The 21,133-nt window shown below is 36.3% G+C and overlaps 1 protein-coding gene across 5 annotated transcripts in view; it reads left to right on the plus strand.

Moving 5' to 3' along the window:
• Ube2d3 (ubiquitin-conjugating enzyme E2D 3) overlaps positions 1–19,624 on the plus strand; it is a 30,464-nt gene extending 10,840 nt beyond the window's left edge. For all 5 annotated transcript variants that reach the window (XM_013023783.1, XM_013023785.1, XM_013023784.1 and 2 more), the window contains exons 3-8: positions 5,086–5,149; positions 5,253–5,284; positions 10,822–10,899; positions 11,576–11,681; positions 13,942–14,035; positions 16,598–19,624. In XM_013023783.1, the coding sequence (XP_012879237.1) occupies positions 5,086–5,149; positions 5,253–5,284; positions 10,822–10,899; positions 11,576–11,681; positions 13,942–14,035; positions 16,598–16,643 (420 nt within the window). In that variant the 3' untranslated portion in view covers positions 16,644–19,624. The remainder of the gene's footprint in view (positions 1–5,085; positions 5,150–5,252; positions 5,285–10,821; positions 10,900–11,575; positions 11,682–13,941; positions 14,036–16,597) is intronic.
• The last annotated feature ends 1,509 nt before the right edge of the window (positions 19,625–21,133 follow it).

Below are 21,133 nucleotides of genomic sequence, written 5' to 3' on the forward strand. Positions count from 1 at the left end.
GCTGTCCCTCAGCTCTTCAGCTCAAGGCTAGCGCTCTACCACCTGAGCCACAGCGCCACTTCTGGTTTTTTTTCTTTTTGCTTATGTGGTGCTGAGGAATCGAACCCAGGGCCTCATGCATGCAAGGCAAGCACTCTACCACTGAGCCACCTTCCCAGCCCATACCATGTTTTTTTAATTAGTCATGGGGCCTGAACTTGGGCCTGGGCCCTGTCCCTCAGCTCTTCAGCTTAAGGCTAGCTCTCTACCACTTGAGCCACAGTGCCACTTTCAGCTTTTTCTGCTTATGTGGTGCTGAGGAATCAAACCCAGGGCCTCATGCATGTGAGGCAAACACTCTACCACTGAGCCACCTTCCCAGACCCTTACCATGCTTTTCAATACCTTTTATTTTAAAGTCATTTTATTGTATGCATGACTTCTTGTTCTCCCTAATGTAATTTTGAGATTTTACTTTGTATTACAAGGATTCCAGCAAGAATCAAGAATTACATTGTTTTAATGGTATGGAATCTACATACTTTTTTTTTTCTGGTTCTGGGGCTTGAACTCAGCGCTCTTTCCCTTGTTCAGCTTTTTCACTTAATGATGGATAGAACTCTACTCCTTGAGCCACACCTCTTCTGGCTTTTTTTGGAGGTTAATGCTCAGATCTCAGCATCCTGAGTAACTAGAATTAGGGTACGAGCTACCAGCATTGGCCTCAAATCTATATGCTTGACCAAGAGTGCTAGGTATCACTTTTCCTGCCCTATTTATGTGTGACATGGTACAATTCTGATTGAATTTTAGGGGTTAAACTGAAAGTGAACCAGGATAGCAATCAAAAGGAGTGGTTTGGAGCTATGAGGTTCCAGTCCCTATAATCTCAAAGATTGGAATTGCATATTCATGTGCTAAGTTAGCTCAGTTACTTTCTGCTTTGTGTGGTCTCACTTTGGCTTCACCCATACAGTTTTAGGGCACATTGCTTGCCAACAACTCTGGTTAAAAAATCCAAATGGCTTCTGAAAATAATATCCTCCTGCTTTGATTTAGATCCTTTGCATAATTGTGGATGGTAGCCTAATAACGTCTTTTCTAGCTTAGGTTACTCTACCTACACTTTACTCACTAAAGCCTAGGAAACAATTCTGTGGCTGGAATAATTGGTTAATGATGTCTGACAATCACTAGAATTTCAGCCACAAAGTTGGAGTGAGTAAAGTGGCTCCATATATTAAATGGTTTACTTTTTTAAAATGCTCCAAAGAACATCTACAGTGATTCTCTTATTTTTTTCCTAGCTATCTTTTCATTTGCTCATACTCTGGACATAATAAGTAATAGCATAATAGTTTCTGAAAAGTGCTGATACACGATTTGGTCATACTTATGAGGAACTATTAAAAGGCAGAAAAGAGCCAGCCAGGCGCCAATGGCTTACACCTGTAATCCTAGCTACTCAGGAGGCTGAGATCTGAGGATCGAGGTTCAGAGCCAGCCCAGGCAGGAAAGGCCTTGATACTCTTATCTCCAATAAACTACCAGGAAACCGGAAGTAGTGCTGTGGCTTAAGTGGTTGAGCATTAGCCTTGAGCTGAAGAGCTGAAGAACAGTGTTCAGGCCAGAGTTCAAGCCCCATAACCGGCCAAAAAAGGAGGGAGGGCAGGAAAGATGCTAGAAGGCATTGGCTTATGCCTGTTAATCACAGCTTCTCTGCAGAGATGGGGAGGATTGCCATGGTTTGAGTGTAGGCTGAATGAAAGTCCTTCAAAGACCTTCATCTCAACGGACAAACCAATAACAGTGATAACTCTAGTGTCAGGTATAGGTAGAAGGCGGCTATCTGGGTGGCTAACCTGGACAAAATGCATGGGACACCTAGTTACAACTAAAGCAAAACAGTTGAAGTATGATTTGTAGAGTGCTAGCCTAAGTTTAAGGTCCAGTACTACTTAGAAATAGCAAGAAAAAAGTAGAATTTAACATTTTTAATCTTCAGTTTTTACTTAATGAGCATTTGGAAAATGAGACTCTTAGAAATTATTTTAAGAGGGGCTGGGAAGGTGGCTCAGTGGTAGAGCGCTTGCCTTGCATGCATGAGGCCCTGGGTTTGATTCCTTAGCACCACATAAGCAAAAAGAAAAAAGCCAGAAGTGGCACTGTGGCTCAAGTGGTAGAGCGCTATAGCCTTGAGCTGAAGAGCTGAGGGACAGCGCCCAGGCCCCCCAACCAGACCCCCAAAAAAAAGAAGAAAAAAAATTATTTTAAGAGTAACAAGAACCTGAAATAAATAGGACTGGGAATCTGAAATTGTTAACTATCTGAAATTATGCCCTTAATGCTAATGCTAGAATTAAAGGCTTATGTTGCTATTTGACATCAGTATGGGGAAAAATATATTTCTTCTATCCAAAATGACTTTTTTTTCTGACCTTTAGCATCTTAAATCTTGATTACATTTAAAATAGTCTTAAATGTTAAGTAATTTGGGGTAGGTGTTAAGAAGGACACTGAATTGTGTTCTCGGGAACTTTTTAAAACACTCCTTTTGGTAATGCTTAAATACTAGATTTTTAGACCTCTAAGCATAAAGATTTTTTTTCCCCACCAATTAATTACATGCTTTACCTATGAAGTCTTATTATTATCTTCGATATGGGTGGTCTTCAATGGACTATTATTATTAATTTCTAGTAAGTTTTGTGCCAGGCTAGTATGCCTCCATTAAGTCAATCATATTCTCAAGACTTAAATACAGGTAAGTGCTGGTGGCTTGCTTCTAGCTGCTCAGAAGGCTCAGATCTGAGAAATGTGCTTTGAGGCCTGTCTGTGAAGACAGACAAAACTAAAATCATCACAAAGCCGGAAGTGGCTTGAGCAATAGAATGCCAAATTAATATTTTGTTTTAAAAAAGAAAAAAAAAAGCAGGGGCTGGGAATGTGACTTGGTGGTAGAGTGCTTGCCTAACATACATGAAGCCCTGGGTTTGATTCCTCAGTACCACCTAAACTGAAAAGGCCAGAAGTGGCATATGTCTCAAGTGGTAGAGCAGTAGCCTTGAGTACAGAGAGGCTCAGGGACAGTGTCTAGGCCCTAGACCAACCAGCAACAATTACAAAAAACAGCCAGTGAGTTGAAAAGGTTTAGCTTGAGTACAAGTCATCCTTGATATTTTATGGGAAAACAGGATTGTTGTTGTTTTTGTGCCAGTCCTAGAGCGGAGAAAAGTCTTTTCTATCCGGTCTGGTTTTGAACTGCAATCCTCAGATCTCAGCCTGCTGAGTAGCTAGGATTATAGGTGTGAGCCACTGCTGCTCCAGAAAGCTGTTGCATACTTTTAACTTCAAGAGTGTATGATTTTGATACGGGATTTGATATAGTTAAAACATTGTTTAACATAGGATAAAATCCCCATACATGAAGGCTAGAATTTTTCTTATTCATGTACATCAAATCATCGATTTCAGAAAATCACACTGGATATGAAAATGTCTTCATGATATTCAGTGGTATAAAGAAACAAACACCTGACTTTTAGAACATTAAGAGTAATAGGGTTTATATGTATATATTCTAGATAGAATGTATTCTTTTGTAATGGCCATAATGGCATGCTGATAGATATTATATTTCCTAGCACTAGGAAATTCTGCATTCATAAGATTGTTCTGGAATTTAAGAATTCTCTGCATACTTCTAGGATGTCTTCTGAATGTTTGACTCATTATATTGGACTTTTCGATGAGAAGGAAAGATCCGAAGTTTATTTTGATGTGCTTAAATTTCTGTCCTTAGCAGTAATTAAATTAATAGTAAATTTGAATGAAATGAAAGGTAATATGTTTGGGTTTGATGTGTTTGATACTGATAAAACTGGTTGATTATTGCTGTGAGGCAGGATTATTCTTCATCCTATCTTTTTAAATTAGGCATTTAGGGTTGGGAATGTGGCTAAGTGGTAGAGTGCTTTTTCTAGCATACATGAAGCACTGGGTTCAATTCCTCAGTACCACATAAACAAAAAAGGCCAAAAGTGGCTCTGTGGTGCAAGTGGTAGAATGCTAGCCTTTGAGCAAAAGCATCTCAGGACAGTGACCAGGCCCTGAGTTCAAGTCCCAAGATTGCCCTCCCCCAATGGTATTTAGCAGGTCATGACACTTGCCTGTAATCCCAACTACACTCGGGAGGCTGAGGCAGGAGGACTGAAAATTTAAGACCAATTTAGGCAAGATAGGCGTACCATCCAAACAAATTTCTTTGGAAGTGATGTTGTGTTCTGCATACTTCCTTCTAGTACTTGATGTTTTGTGTATGATGGCAGTCAGACCTATTGGTCTGTTTCTGTTGTTCCCAGTCATTACCCTTGATTTTTTTTTCCGCGTTGAGACCCAAAACAAACTGTGGGTGTAACTTTTACTTACTTAAGCTATAGACTAAAACAATTTTTTAAAATATTTTTATTGTAAAAATAGTGCACTGAGGGGTGAAACAAATTTTGAGTTGAAAATGTACAAAGCAGTAGTGTAGTGGTTGGTTTAACTTTAATATTTTGATAATATAATTGAATTGTTGGTAACATGGAGCTGCATTATTTTAAATTGTTTAGGAAACTGAGTAAGAATAAAACTTCTCTGCATGTGCCGGTACTGGCGATTGATATCAGGGCCTTGTGTTCTTTTTTTTGTTTTGTTTTGTTTTTGTTTTTACTTGTGGCAGGCAGTGCTACCACAAGTCATAGAAGGGTTAAATTACATGTATTGGGAATAAGTTGCATGATTTGCTAAGAGCAGACATCTTTCTATAGATGTAGGCTCTTTCCAAGTTCAGATTTTAATTAAAAAAAAAGAAAGAAAGGTTGCTGGGCCTGGGCACTAGTAATAAATTTTTCTGAATCCTAACCAAGGTGATTTTCTCAAGAATGGGTCAGTTAAATATGCTTAGACCATATTTTAACAACAAGACAGAAGAATTGTATAGCCTATATTAAGTGTAAATTGTGATTGGTGTGTTCTTTAAAAAATAGAATAAAAGTAGCTAGAAGAGTTGGCTTTGTTCTTTAACATTGAGTATATCATGAATCATTTTCTGTCTTGATGTAGGAACTTAGTGATTTGGCCCGTGATCCTCCAGCACAGTGCTCTGCAGGTCCAGTTGGGGATGACAGTAAGTAACTTTTTTGAATTGATTTTTATGATAATTTCATAAAATTTGCATTTTGAGATGCTAAGAAGAATGTTTTTAAGAAGAGTTTTTCCTCTTTTTCTAGTGTTTCACTGGCAAGCCACAATTATGGGACCTGTAAGTATCAAGAATTTTTTTTACATTTTGTTTCTTAAAATCCAGCATTGATCTGATCCTGTATTTTTATCTGTAAGTTTATTTTACTGTGTAGAAAACTTTTAAGATGTGCCATAGTTGTACTACTTTGAAAGAAAACAGTATTTTATATTAATCAATTGTTATTGTACCTTATGTGTTTGTCCCTGTGTTCAGTTGTAGAAAATAACATCTCTGGACTTACTATCTATTTGCCTTAGTCCAGTTTTCCTTTATAGCAATGTGTAAAAGTCATTGAACTTTTTTTTTTTACTTATAGAGACAATATACTGGCTCTAATTCTACATAAATTGTTAGTCAAAAGACCTTACCTTATTCCAGTAACTCCCAAGAATATAGCTTAATTGTATTACTTTGATATTTAAATCTTTACAAAACTTGTTTTATACAAAATTTGAATATATTTAGGCAGAAAGTGATATTTTGAATATAGCAAAATTCCTTTCTATCCTGGGTAGATAAGAAACTATATGCTGGATAATTGAATATTCAGAATTATGGATACCATCTAAGAATTTCAGAGAATTAGAGCGCACTAAAACATCCTGGGGTAAGACTATATCTTGCACAAATACTTAACTTTTTTTTGTTTTGTTTTAATTAGAAGGCATTTTAGGGTTTCTAAGCTTAAATTACATGTGTACATTACAGAAAACTTACTCTTTTATTATATTTAATGGCAGTAATGCATTAGGTAGAAAATGGTCATTAAGTAGATGCTATAACGTTTCTAAAGAAGAAAATTATTTTGAAAGAGTTAGGTCTGGCATGAGTTGGGTGAACAAGTATTAAGCAGTTCCTGTCTTTAATATTTTATCAACAAATATGAGCACCTGTTATATGCCTTTATTAAGAATGTGAATGAATGTAACGTATTTGTCATTCTTGAGGGAGATTAAAAATTGGGGTAGTAGGTAATTAAAATATTAAAGTGAGAAATATGTAATATATTAATGAAGTTTTGCATAGGAGAGATTGACATGATATGTGGCTGCAATGTTAAGCTAAAGATCAGATGGAAAACAAATTATGACAGAAGGCAAATAATGTTTAATAATTGAAATAACTTACCATAACTTATGCCAGGATTATATGTATATTTTTGTTACTTCCAGCAAACTTTTGGCTGTTTACAATTTTTTTTTGAATTTCATTTTGCCTTAAAAGTGCTGCTGCTTTGCTTCTCTTCACTCAGCAGTTTGTGTGTGGGTGTGTATAGGCACTGGACACTGTCCCTGAGTTTTTTTGCCCAAGGCTGCTGTTCAGTCACTTGTGCCTCAGCTCCATTTCTGGCTTTTTTGGTTGGTTAATTGGAGATCAGAGTTTCCATGGGTTTTTCCTGCCTTGGCTGGCTTGCAAACTGTACTCCTCAGATCTCAGCCTCTCGAGTAGCCAGGATTACTGGTGTGAGCCACTCGTGCCCAGCATCAATTGCATATTCTTAACCCAAATTTAAACAACGGCTTAACCAGTTTTACCCTCACATCAAGTTTTCCCTGATTACAGAAGGAAACAAGTGTAAACCAGAACTTTACCATTTTACTTTAGTAGCATTATTTTTAGTGTACTTATTCTCAACTAAAATGATTCATTTCCATGATGATGAAATAGTTTCAGAAAGGAATCAATTATAAATATACCAAATGTGGCTGTTCTATTGTCTTCCATATAAGTAAGCACATACATTTTTATTCCACCATTAATTAAACTACGTGCATCAATAAAATAACAGCAGCTATAATAACATTACAGTCCAGTACATTTGGTGGGAGATTTTGACAATAATAAGACCAATCAATTGCTTTAGGTGATGGAAGAGCCACAGAACTAAAAATTCCTTACTTTCTAAGAGATGTAACATTTGATTTAACTTTCAATAAGAAGAACTTGAATTGTAGTGAGCTGTAGTTGGGAAATTGCCTGGATCATTAAAGTTACATATCAGATATGCTTTGGTTTAATAACTTGGCTTATTCTAAATGAAGACACTTTGGAAACACAAATACTGATAAAAATTGAGCGTTTGGGGGAGAAATTGATTGCTACTTGTTTTTTCAGTGTTCAGTGTTTTGAGTTTTAGAGTTTATATTTTTGTTTCTTGTTCTATATTTGCAGTTCCCAAGATAAAACTACGCCATCAAAAGCGTTAACTTCTTTACTGCTTCAGATACTTACATGCTTAACTTTTCTTTAATCAGATTGGGAAAACTACAGTAAATTCCACATAGCCTATGCTATAGTTGTAGGAAAAATGGGGCTGTATAAGGAGTAATCTTAAGTGGAATTCTACAAAAGACTTCTGAAGTAAAATAATTTGCTCATAGGTAATATTTTTAAGTGTATTGTTCTTTCCTTCACAGTTAATAATACTTGAAAACATTTCCTTCTTCTTTATTCATTTAGTGGACTTTTTTACAGTGTAATGGAAGAGGAAAGTACAAGTAAATATTGTCAATGAGATGTATAATGTTAACTATATATAGAGGTATATATAAGTCTGCAACTAGCAGACTTGATAGGAAGGCTGTAGTATCGGGAAGTATTCCATTTTCTGTTTGAAAGTAGGGAAATTGAATTATTTTATAATACTGTCTATGTTTACTTAGCGAGCATATTGTAATGTGTTGAAGATTAAACTTAATTGGACTAGTAGAACCAAGATCATAAAGCAACCTGTGTATTTTAGAATTTTAATTTTAAAAGCTGTGGAATGTCAGGTTTTAGTTACTTAGACCTACATCCATATTTCAGGCAGTGAGTAAGTGTTCTTAAAAATATGACTTCAGGGGCTGGGAAGGTGGCTCAGTGGTAGAGTGCTTATCTCCATGAAGCCCTGAGTTCGATTCCTCAGCACCACATACACAGAAAGTATGGAAGTGGTGCTGTGGCTCAGGCGGCAGAGCACAAGAAGCTTCGGGACAGTGCCCAGGCCCTGAATTCAAAGCCCCAGGACTGGCAAAAAACAACAAGAGAAGGTTCTGGCAAAACAAAACAACAACAAAAAACGAAGAACTGGCTGAGAAGGTGGCTCAGTATTAGAGTGCTTGCCTTGCATGCATGAGGCCCTGGGTTCAATTCCTCAGCACCACATAAGCAGAAAAAGCCAAAAGTGGCACTGTGGCTCAAGTGGTAGAGCACTAGCCTTGAGCTGAAGAGCTGAAGGACGGCACCCAGGCCAAGAGTTCAGGCCCCAAAAAAAAAAAAATATGACTTCAGCTGCACACCAATGGCCACACTTGTAATCAGAGCTAATTAAAAGGCTGAGATCAAAGGATTGCAGTTTGAAGCCAGCCTGGGCAGGAAAGTCCATGACACTCTTATCTCCAAGGCTGGAAGTGTAACCTGTGGCTCATGTGGTAGAATACTATCTTTGAGTGCAAAAAGGCTCAGGGATAACACCCTGGCCTTGAGTTCAAGCCCCAACCAAGACTTGCATTGGGATGAAGAAATAAATTAGAAGGAAAGGGCAGGAATATTCATAGTAAACCATTGGCATACATAAACAAAACATATTTTGAGTTAATAATGGCAGTGGAAATAATTAAGAAAGTTCAAGTTTGTTAGCATTTAGATTCAGAGTTAGATGAAAATGGAACAATTTACTGGGTTGGCCTGGTAGATGTTTCATTTGTGTGATTTTTGCAGTGGTGGGGATAGAATCCTCTAGGCCCATTATGGGTGCTACTAAGTGCTCTCCAATGAGCTACATTCCAAGCCCTTGGATTTTCAATACAGGGTCTCACTATGTAGCTCAGGTTGACCCTGAACATGTGAGCTTGTACTCTGTTTGCTGGGACTTACAGGCATAAGCAATTATATCTAGCAAGGATCCTGGCTTATGGCTTTCTATTATGAAAAATGTGATTGAGGACCCATAGAGCAGGAGTTTGGATATATGTGATAAGATATCCAAATATGTTCAGTAGATATTAGAACATATGCTCAGAATAATAAAGTTCGGGACTTTGTAAAATATATAAGGGGCAGATGTTAGAAGCAGAAAGTAGGCCTGTGAGAATACTAATATCTTAGGATGCTGTGAGAAGGAAGGAGTATAAACACTGGGGGAACCAGTGTTTTGAAAACCATTTAATTAATTTATTTCAAATTCTGGGTGCCTTGTTTTTTATTTCATCCACTCGGTTGCCAGATTCTGCTGTATAGTCTTTGTTAATTAAAACTGTAGGACTCAATTTAAATAGTAGCTCTTCGATTGACAGTTGTATATTGCTTTGAACCTGACTCTTCATTTTAAAAATGTTTTAACTCTTGATGTATCTTACGTCTATGTCTTTTATATTTATACCCTTATACCCAGATTTTATATAATTGTGTGTGTGTGTGTGCCCTTTTGTGTACCTTAGCATGTAGTAGTAGGGCATTAGATTGAGTTCTACAGAGAGGTGGGGATTAAAGATGTCAAATTTGTTTGCTTGTGAACATGTATACGTCTTATTTGCTTGACAATATAGAAAAACATAATGAAGACTAATAAAATATACAACAGATATATTTAGAGGAGGTGTATATTGATAACATCATAGTGTAAAGTTTTTTTTCTTGTGCCAGTACTGGGAGTTGAGCTCTCAGGGTCTAGGGGCTAACTATTAGCTTTGTTGTTGGTTTGGTTTTTTTATTTTTGTTTTTGTTTTTGTTTTTTTTTTGGTGTTCTGCCATTTGAGCTGCAGATGCACTTCTAGCTCTTTGCTGGCTAATTCGATATAGCATCTCAGGACTTTTCCTGCCTGTGCTGGCTTGGAACTTTAATCCTCAGATATCAGTTTCCTGAGTAGGTAGAGCTGCAGGTGTGTGCCACTGGTGCTTGGCCAATTACTGTAAATTTTAAAGCATGTTTTTAAATTAGCTCTGAAATCAGAAACAAATAGTTTTGTGTTTTTTAACATAAAATCCTAGACTGTTACATAGTTTTATTACTTCTTAGGGTTACCTCTTAAGTGTTCTTGAGAAGGCTTATTGAATTTGGAGTCTTGATATTTATCATGTATGCAATAGTATATTAGTCCACCTCAGTCCCACCCTAATTATAATGTCACAGAGATGTTTGAATTTATTAGAAAACTTGGGTGTTACCTAGGTGTGTTAGTGGGTAGAATGGCCTTTTGAATTGCCAAGACATTCGTATATAATGTGCTTCTATTAAAAAATTCTGTATGTGAAAATGAAAATTTTATAGCAATATGTAAACTTGCTAAGTTTACTTTTTCAATTGTGAGAATTTGTAATGCATTTTTTGGGTGACATTTTTCAAAATTTTTGTAATTTGACAAATGGAATCACAGTAAATTAGAGTTCATTATTTTCTAGTTAGTTTTGATAGTTGGTCTATTAATATGAGCTGATTTTTCTTGAATTTAGATTCTTCATTGGAGTTAAGTAGATGATTTTTATTCCATGCTAAAGATATGTCCATTGCTTAAAACATGGAAATATTTAGCAATGATGTTTTTAAATACTAAAGTGCATTTGTCTCTTCACAGAATGACAGCCCATATCAAGGCGGTGTATTCTTTTTGACAATTCATTTTCCTACAGACTACCCCTTCAAACCACCTAAGGCAAGTATTGTCCCTCAAAATCGTATAGTGTGGATTTATACTTGTTTCAGAAGAATATAGTATTTTTAGAAAGCAGTCTCTGTAATTGAGCCTAAAAGTAATTGAAACATGGAATTGCATGACCTATGCATAGCTGACTCCTATCCTTTAGTTAAAAGAACCTAGACATGGACTTGAACTTTGTGAATGAGGAGATAACGCCACATATTAAAGTTAGAAGACATATATCCGGTACCATATGGAAGCTCACCCCCTTCTGTATTAGTCTTAGAACATTTTGGGTTATTGGCACTATTGTAATGGTAGGTACCAGTTGTTCATTTCAGTATATATTGCATGTGATGCTATAACTTAGACTTTACCATTTACTTTGTATTCATAATGGTAAAACTGAAGTGTGACTGGTTTATAGGTATTAAATGTGTAGTGTCAGCAATAGTTTTACTTGCCTGTAATTTCACTCAAAAGTTAGAGGTAATCTGGACTACATAGTAAAATTATCTTAAAACAGTTTTTGATTTAGGACTGTTAACAAATTCAACTTCTGTGGATGAATAAGTGCAAAATGTATAGTGGAAACAACTTAAATATAGACCTGTGTATTCATGAAATTTTTAAAAGACTTAAGTTTTTATTTGTACAACATAATTAAAGGTTTTTTGTAAATTTATTTTAGGTTGCATTTACAACAAGAATTTACCATCCAAATATTAACAGTAATGGCAGCATTTGTCTTGATATTCTAAGGTCACAGTGGTCTCCTGCTTTAACTATTTCTAAAGGTAAATACTTCTAATGGAATAATCTTTAATATTTTGATTTTTATGAGTTTTATCTGGCTGTACATAAGTTATTTTTATTATGCCAGTGTTTTGGTTAGAATGGGGAAAGAAAAATACTTAAACTATATACTGTTAGTTTTTTAAAAAATCTTTATAAAGAGATTTTGTGGGAAAAGCTAAAGTTTTTGTGGGAGAAGTTTGAGGCTAAATTGGTGGATTTTTCTTTTCTTGTGGGGCTTGAACTCTGGGTTTGGGCACTGTCCCTGAGCTCTTTTGCTCAAGGCTACCACTCTTACCACTTTGAGCCATAGTGCCACTTCCGGTTTTCTGGTGGTTAATTGATGATAAGAGTCTCATGGACCTTCCTTCCTGGTCTGTCTGAACTGTGATTCTCAGGTCTCAACCTCTTGAGTAGCTAGGATTTTATAGGTGTGAGGCACCAGTGCTACTTTTCAGCTGCAAATCACTTGACATACATTCTCACTTTCTTTTTTAGCAAGAATGATATGATATGCCATGTTGAAGTTTCACTCTTAGAAAAATTGAGTTTGTTTTTCTTTTTTAAACAAACTTAGTAACATGATAGTAAGACCATGATGGATTGTTGCTATGCATTAATGGTACTTCAGTTGTAGAATCTTGGAAAGGTATCTAGATCAGTGAATAATGATCTGCTTTAAAAATAGAATTCCATTATGAAACATACCTAATATTATCAAGCTTCAGTCTCAGTAGGAATATCCTAGATGGATATATTTCCTCTACTTCTATTTGATTGTCCAGTGTCTTTTGTGTCACTTTCAGTTCACAAATTCACCCACACACGACTATTATCTGCCTTTTATTCTATTTTGAATATAAAGTATGTGAAACTTGGTTTTTAGCATTGCTAATTATGATATTAAGGCTATTTGACAGTAGTACCTCTCACATCATTTTCTAGGTCAATAACGTAAGTGCAGCATTTCCAGAACTATTTTGCATGATTTCTGAGTTAGATAAATGCAAACCAAACCGAAATGTTTACTTAATGACAGGATATGCTTATATAGTGCATACAGGTCTGTTGGAAGGATTCTGTTTCTAGATTTTTTTATACTATTAATTATTTCAAGGGGAGAGAAGTACATTCAGCCATAATTCACATGATTAAAAGTTTTAGAACACTTTCTTACTCTTTTTATTTTAAACTCACACTTTATTACCTAAATGCCAAATTCAAATGTTATTGGTAGGAATCACTGTAATGACAAGAAACTAATACCAAAAATGAAATAATGGTTTGTTTGTAAAGTGACTTGGTTTTGTGACCCTTATAAGTTGCTTACTTATAAGGGCAGCATCACAAAGCTATTACCCTTTTTCTGAATTACATGTAGCCAAATATTTACATGTAATTAATTTGTTACTGGAACTGTGGTTTGAATGAGAGGTTTTATGCTTCTTATGACAAAGCTCCTCCACTTAAACCACATCCCCAGCTCAGTTGTCTTTATTCTTAATTTTATATATGTGTGCTTATTCCAACCCTTTGCATTTGGTTTTGCAGTTGTATTTGCCCTTGAGAGTTAATACTTAGCTTATGTGACTGTTGCTGTTTCCTCCCTCCCCGTCCCCATCCAACTGTTGTCAATCTCCTCTATAGTCTTTTATCAAAAGCTTTAATGGTGTCTGGTATATTAGCAAGTTCTCAAGATGAGATCGTTAATTGTGGCAAAGAATAAGAACTAGGGCTGAGAAGGAGGCTCAGTGGTAGAGCACTTGCCTTGCATACATGAAGCCCTGGGTTCGATTCCTCAGCACCACATAAGCAAAAAAAAATGGCGCTGTGGCTCAAGTGGTAGAGTGCTAGCCTTGAGCTGAAGAGCTGAGGGACAGCGCCCAGGCCCAGAGTTCAGGCCCCACAACCAGACCCCAAAAAAAGAAAAACCAGAGCTGTAAAGAACTAATGCGTATAGTGAAATTTTGTCATTGCTTTATGTTAACAGTCCTCTTGGTAGTATGATCTTTACCTTGTAGAGTCAAGATAAAAACATTCAGTGGAGTTCTTGAAAGTACAGAAAAATCTTACCCAAGAAGAAGCAAAGACTGGGTTATTCATCATGTTTTCTTGCTTAGTGTATAATATGGCATGGATATGCGCTACATAAAAATGCTAGTCCCTTCATTTCCTGTACAGAGTACCAATAAATTCTAATGCCATTTGTGTCTTTTGAGAAAGACTGTGACATCCAAGTAACAGACATTTGTTTTCTTGCAGTTCTTTTATCCATTTGTTCACTGCTATGTGATCCGAACCCAGATGACCCCCTAGTGCCAGAGATTGCACGGATCTATAAAACAGACAGAGATAAGTAAGTATTCAATAATTACAGTATATAAAAGTAGTCTATTTAGAGTTAAATTGAAGCAGTGCTAGGAAGGCTTGGTGTTTGTTTCTGGTAAGCTAATTACTAAAATGGAGTTATTGAAAAAAAATTACTAGGGGCCAAGTATGGTGGTAAATGCTTATAATCCCAGCAGTCAAGAGACTGAGGCTGGAGGAGATTCTAAGTTTGCAGCCAGCATCGGATATATAATGAGATCTTGTCTCAACAAGACAAAACCTAGCCGGGTTCCAGAGGCTCAGGCCTGTAATCCTGAGAGGTGAGGGCACGAAAGTCAGTGAGACTGTCATCTTCAATAAACTCAGAAATGGCTGGAAGCGGCACTTTGGCCTCAAGAGGTTAGTACAGCCTTGGGCAGAAGCAACTCAGGGACAGCACCCAGGCTGGCCCCTAGGAGAAAAAATTAATCTACATTTTAGCATAAATAACAGTGAATTGTCCTTCTGAAAGGATTTTTTTTCCAATGCATTCAACTGTCACTTGATTCTCAAGTTTGGCAGAAGAAAGCACTTGTCTGAAGTGGTTTTCTAAATATATATATATATATTATCTTAAAAATGTGGAAATTAGTCTTGCATCTTAATATCTCAAATATTTGAGTTATTTTCATGTTCAACCTAACCATTATAACTTTCGTATGTTATAATTAATGCTAAGTGTACTTGTTCAATTAGGTACAATAGGTTAGCGAGAGAGTGGACAGAGAAATACGCTATGTTGTAGGGTAAGAGGATCTGCACTCTGGTGCGCTTATTCATGGTACTGCCAGCACTTGAGTGCTGCATGCTTTAAGGCACTGTATTAACTAACAAAAGGTAACAGATACGGCAGTTTTCTGAAAACTGTTTTAACTGCTTGATATCTAGTGTGCAAGTATATTCAGTAGTCATTATTGCTTTGAAAGCATTCTTGCATGGCAAAACAGTTATGCAGCACTAGTAAGTGAAAATTTAAGCTAGTCATGGTGGCGTGGTGCAAGCCTGTAATCCTATCCATTTGGGAGGCTGAGGTTAGGGACTCCTCATTCAAAAGCAGCACATGCATAAAAAATCCTCAAGACTCTACCTCTGCCAGTGACTAGGCACAGTAGCATGCGCTTGTCCAAATCTAAGTAACAGAAAGGAAGGCACAAATCCAGGCTTGCCCCCCCACCCCCAGCATTGTTGACCCTATCTGGAAAGTACCCAACAACTAAAGGCTTGGAGGAATGGCTCAAAGGAATTTGAGCAAAGCTCTGAATTCAAACCCAGTACCACCTAAAAAAATAAGACTTTTTTTTTAACCAAATATGGTGTTCAAACATCAGCTTGCAACTTGGTTACCCACACATTACCTGACTCATGTAATTATAATCTCTCTGTAACATCACTTTTATAATAGCAATAAATTGTTTTTTTAAAATACTATATGGAATTGGGGTAGTGGGTTGACACTGTTTTGTTATTTAATTTTCCAGTAGGTAATATTAATGGAAAAACACTCAAGCATAAGCAGCTAAACTAAGTGTTTATTACTGACAAGCATGCATTAATCTTAGCTATATTTTGTGGCTCCCTGTATGCTAAATAAAGCCTTTGTTTTTAAAGTGCTGGCTTTTTGAAGAGGGGTATCCTACACAACTTAACTCTGAATTGGGCAAAAGAACATTACATTTGAGAAAAACAACTGTTTTGGTTTACAATTAAGCTGGTGATAATCTTTTTAAACTTTAAAAGATAAACAGAAATCTAAAGTTTTCCTGTGACCCTTTGATTTATACTCATATCTTAAGGCTACAACTGTGTTTTTGTTGGTTTTGGATGTACTAAGGGGAAATTGATAGCATTTGTCATAACTAGTGGTCTTCCTCAGAAATAATCTGGCTCTCGGGTGAATTCCTGTGGATCTTCTAATGAAGATGATCTGTTTGCCATTGTAGAGATGAGCTTGCCCAGCAAGTCTCAGTCACCACGCTTCTTTGAGTAACATGCCCAATTATACCTCTGCCCACCCTTTCCTGATGTCTTCATACACTCGCACAGATCTCAAAAGCACGGAAAGCAAGATGAAGTAACAACTCAAAATTTAGGATAAGGATACAATTTTTTAGAAATAGCTTGTTGGCTTTACCTTTGGGAATTACTATTTATATTTTTACTAGGACATGTTAACTTTGACAAGCATCCTGTTGAATGTAAAGTATTTCTTTATGTACTTGTACAAATGGGTTTCAACATGTAAAATAATTTTTTAGTGTTAAGTTTGTCAGTGAATAACCAACCCCACTTGTAAGTTTCTACTAGAGCATTATATTACTTCAGTGGAAGTTTCTTAGCTTTCCAGTCTCGGTGCTGCTTTATATTTATTAAAATAATACTGCTTTTAAAGCATGAGGTCTCATTTCTCTGCTTTGAGTACCCATGCTGTTCCTCCTACTCATAACTATGACAAGTGACTTTAAAGACAAGTCTGGGGAAAAGTAGAAATTTTTTTTCTGTTTAAAATACTGATTTTAAACTTCATTTTTAAAAATAACTTCTTTATTTATAGGTACAACAGAATATCTCGGGAATGGACTCAGAAGTATGCCATGTGATGCTACCTTAAAGTCAGAATAACCTGCATTATAGCTGGAATAAACTTTAAATTACTGTTCCTTTTTTGATTTCTTATCCGGCTGCTCCCCTATCAGACCTCATCTTTTTTTTTTTTTTTTAATTTTATTTTTTGTTTACCTCCCTCCATTCATTCACATGCTCATCTGAGAAGACTTAAGTTCTTCCAGCTTTGGACAATAACTGCTTTTAGAAACTGTAAAGTAGTTACAAGAGAACAGTTGCCCAAGATTCAGAAATTTTTTTAAAAAATGGAGCATGTGTATTATGTGGCCAATATCTTCACTCTTAACTCGGTTATGAGACTAAACCATTCCTCACTGCTCTAACATGCTGAAGAAGCCATCTGAGGGGGAGGGAGATGGATGCTCAGTTGTCACATCAAAGGAAACAACATTCTTGCAGCATCCATTCTTGTTTAAGCCTTCCACTGTTAGAGATTTGAGGTTACATGATATACTTTATGCTCATAACTGATGTGGCTGGAGAATTGGTATTGAATTTATAGCATCAGCAGAACAGAAAATGTGATGTATTTTATGCATGTCAATAAAGGAATGACCTGTTCTTGTTCTACAGAGAATGGAAATTGGAAGTCAAACACCCTTTGTATTCCAAAATAGGGTCTCAAACATTTTGTAATTTTCATTTAAATTGTTAGGAGGCTTGGAGCTATTAGTTAATCTATCTTCCAATACACTGTTTAATATAGCACTGAATAAATGATGCAAGTTGTTAATGGATGAGTGATCAACTAATAGCTCTGCTAGTAATTGATTTATTTTTCTTCAATAAAGTTGCATAAACCAATGAGTTAGCTGCCTGGATTAATCAGTATGGGAAACAATGTTTTGTAAATGGAAAGCTGTTTTTTGTATATACTGATGGGATTTGCTTCATTGTTTGACATCAAATGATGATGTAAAGTTCAGAGAGTGACTATTTTGCCATGTTCAGTTAAAGTGCACAGTCTGTTACAGGTTGACACATTGTTTAACCTGATTTATGCAGAATTAATAAGCTATTTCAAATAGTGTAGCTTTAATATGCTGCACATGATACTGGCAGCCCTAGAGTTCATAAATGGACTTGGGACCTAGCAGTTCTGGAACGTGTATGTGGAACTTTTATTATTTTCCAGGTGCATCCCCTAACTAAAACTTCTCTTTATCATGTACCACTTGATAGCTGGGGGAAAAGTGGGAGTGATAGTGGGTCACAATTTACAAATAAAGTACTGTTGGTGTGGGAGTTGTCATGAGGCTGTGTTGAAGTGACTTAACCATGAGATATTGGGCATTCATGGAAATGGGTTTGTTCAGCCATTTGCATTAATGAGCATTTAAATGCAGCAGATACCATTTCAGGTGACTTAACATGAATGAATAAAAGTCAATGCTATTGTATTGGGGTTTTCTTTTTTTTTTTTTTAATTCCCTTGACAAGTGCTATTTGTGCCATTAAACTTCTGTAGTAACAAGGGCATTATCATTCTTTACACTTCCTAATCTTGTAGTTTTACTTTTTTTCCTGGTTTTGACACTCCCATTGCTTTAAATCTTAAAAGTCTTGTATTCAATTTCTAGCATATGTCTCCACGTCCACATTTTCGCACTGCTTACACTTGATGTGCAACTCATTCCTTGTTTGACACAGATGCGGAAAGCTAGAAGTAAATGTTAAAAGTTTAATTGTTTATGAAACGTTTTAATATGTAGTTTGGACATGATTTGTTGACAAGGTTTTTCTCTAAACCTGAAGTGAAATGCATGCTTTCTGAAGATGTTCTGGCTTTGTTATTTCTGTAAAATACTTTTCATTGGAAATACCAACGTAACTAAGTACAACTTTTCCAATGAGTGAATTTTTTCCTTTTTGTTTTTGCTTAAAAATCATGGGTTCTTCAGGGGAGATGTCATGCTGTGTTAAACCTTTTGATTAAAATTATGAATGAGAAACTAGTAACATAGTTGCCCCACAAGGTAAGAAATAACTCTTCTTTGGCTCTGCTTTTAAAATTATTCCTGGGACTCTTTAATTCTCAACAGCTTTAGTAGGCAGTATTTCTTGAAAAGCCAAACAAATAAAATGCACTTTTCACAGAACAGTGAATTACTAATTGATTTTCAAATGGATGCATTTTTTAACCTTAGGTGATTTAAGGTATTTTCAAAGATGGCTTCCTTAAGCCATTAAAATAACAGTGGGTATGTCCAGTTCTCTTTATAAACAGTGTCCAGTTGTCTTTATCTTTGACTTGATGCTTTATATATAACATTTCATATGTTGCTTCTAAGGGAATAAGCCATAGAGGCTTCTCCAGGTTTGAGAGAACAGAAGTTTAAAGTACCTGGAAAACCACCCTTTTTGAATGTATAGACACTGGACATAAGAATCATCTACAATGAAATTTTTGAAATAATTTGCCTTCCCCACCCCACTCAGCAATTTGAAATAGCTAGTGCTAAATGAGCATTATTAGCTCATTAAGTTCTAACTTTGGACTGATATTCCCTATACTTTCTAATGCATAAAAGTCCATTTGGCCTGTAAGTGTGAATTTATTTTGTTCTGCCCCTACCACAGGTTTGCAGTGTGATAATCAATTTTTTTTTAACTGAGTTTGCTTTCTTGTGTGGGTGTACTCACATTTAATGTAAGTATGAACCACAGTTAACTAGTGGGTCTCAGGGGTAGTGAAACACTCACTTTAATGGTTTAGTTGAAGTATAATTAGGATACTGATCCTGCTGTGTTAAAGATGGGATGTGTGGCTTTAAATTAGTCATGTTTTGTGTCAACAAACTGTTAAATGATGGAAACACTTTAAGTGAAATTGTCTTAAGAGGAACCCAGTGCAAGTAACTAAATGTTCAATAGTGACATCTGCATAAGACTTGTAATAGCTAAACTTAAGTGAACCTAAAGGAATTGTTACCATTAAAGTCTGTGTTTAAACACACTATGGTCTTACTCATTCCAGATAACATGAAGTACACAATTGAATTTAATAACTTGAGTTGGATTTTGGGTATTTTTCATGGTTTTCAAAATTTTAGGATTTTTCAAAATGAGAGTATCCCTTGGGAAATTCATTAAAATACAAGTTGTGATAAACCCCAGTTCTAATTAAAATACGAGAGCCCCTTGTATTAGTGACGTGTTTTGAGTGGTTCTATATGGTAAAGATAATTTTTTAAGTCTCTTCCAAGCATCCCTTATAGCTACAGCCAGTGATTCTTTGAAGCTAGTTAAAACTGTGGTTACAGAGGACATGTTTTTGTTAACACTGTAAAACAGATTACCTAACAGTATTTTGAATTGTAAGACTAGGCTGATTTTCCCATTGACCCTTGAAATAGTACATAAATCATTTAATTCTGCTATGTATAGTTTAACCAATGGTTAAATATTAAGCAGGTTCAAAGATGTACTTGCTGAGTGTGCTAAATAGTTTGAATAAAGATTTGAACCCATATCTCATTCTGTGTCTCCACATTAGGCAACTTGTTTCCCCCCCCCCAATGTAGTGGAAAATGTAAATTACTTAGAATGGGAATTTTTTAAGACATGACAGTCAAGGGCTGAAGGTGTGTTCCAGTGGTGTGCGCATGTGGGTACATATGTATGTACATACATTTTTTTCCTGTTAGTGTTTGCCAGTACTGGTTTTAATTTAGGGCCTGTGCTTGCTTGGTATGCTTGCTAGGTCCGTACCTACACCACTTGAGCCACACCTACATCCTGCACTAGTGCACTCAAGCACAACAGTCCTGGAGCTTGAATTTAGGGCCTGGGTGCTGTTCCTGAGCTTTTCATCAAGGCTGTGGTGCTCTCACTTGAGCCACAGCTCCATTTTAGACTTTTTTAGTGGTTAATTGGAAATAGAGTCAGACTTCCTGCCCAGGCTGGTTTCAAACACGCTACAACTCAAGCTAAAATTAAAGATTGTAGCAATGGGTATCCAGCATTACATGTTGGCTTTTTATTGGATATTTTAGGATAGATTCTCAAGACTTTTGCAAGATTGGTCCCAACCTCAATCCTCAGATTTTGAGGATCTGAGTAGCTAAATATACAGTACTCCTGGGAAACCACATGTGTACATGTGCATTTTATAGGCCTCTGCACAGCTTACCTGTGGCATAGGGGTCCAAACTGCCCACTCCTACTAGTCTGAATGCTCTGAAGAGATCTGATGGCACCCAGTGAAGGTCTGCAGTATCAATTGTGATCACCTGCTTCCATACTTAAATGGACAGGGTAGTCTATTACAGCAATTCAAGAATCTGAGCCAGCAAAGTATTTGTTAACTTTGGAGAAGCCACAGCTGCTCCAGCGATACCTGAACACCTTTTAAGTTTGTTTTTCTTTGCACTATTCTCTCCCAGCCCTGGGCTGACAGAATTCTTTTTACTGGTCATTCTTTTACAGTCAATGATAAATTGCTTCTGCTTAATCTGTGTGGTGC

Source organism: Dipodomys ordii, unplaced genomic scaffold, assembly GCF_000151885.1.
Source record: "Dipodomys ordii isolate 6190 unplaced genomic scaffold, Dord_2.0 Scaffold70, whole genome shotgun sequence".
Taxonomy (NCBI): Eukaryota; Metazoa; Chordata; class Mammalia; order Rodentia; family Heteromyidae; genus Dipodomys; species Dipodomys ordii.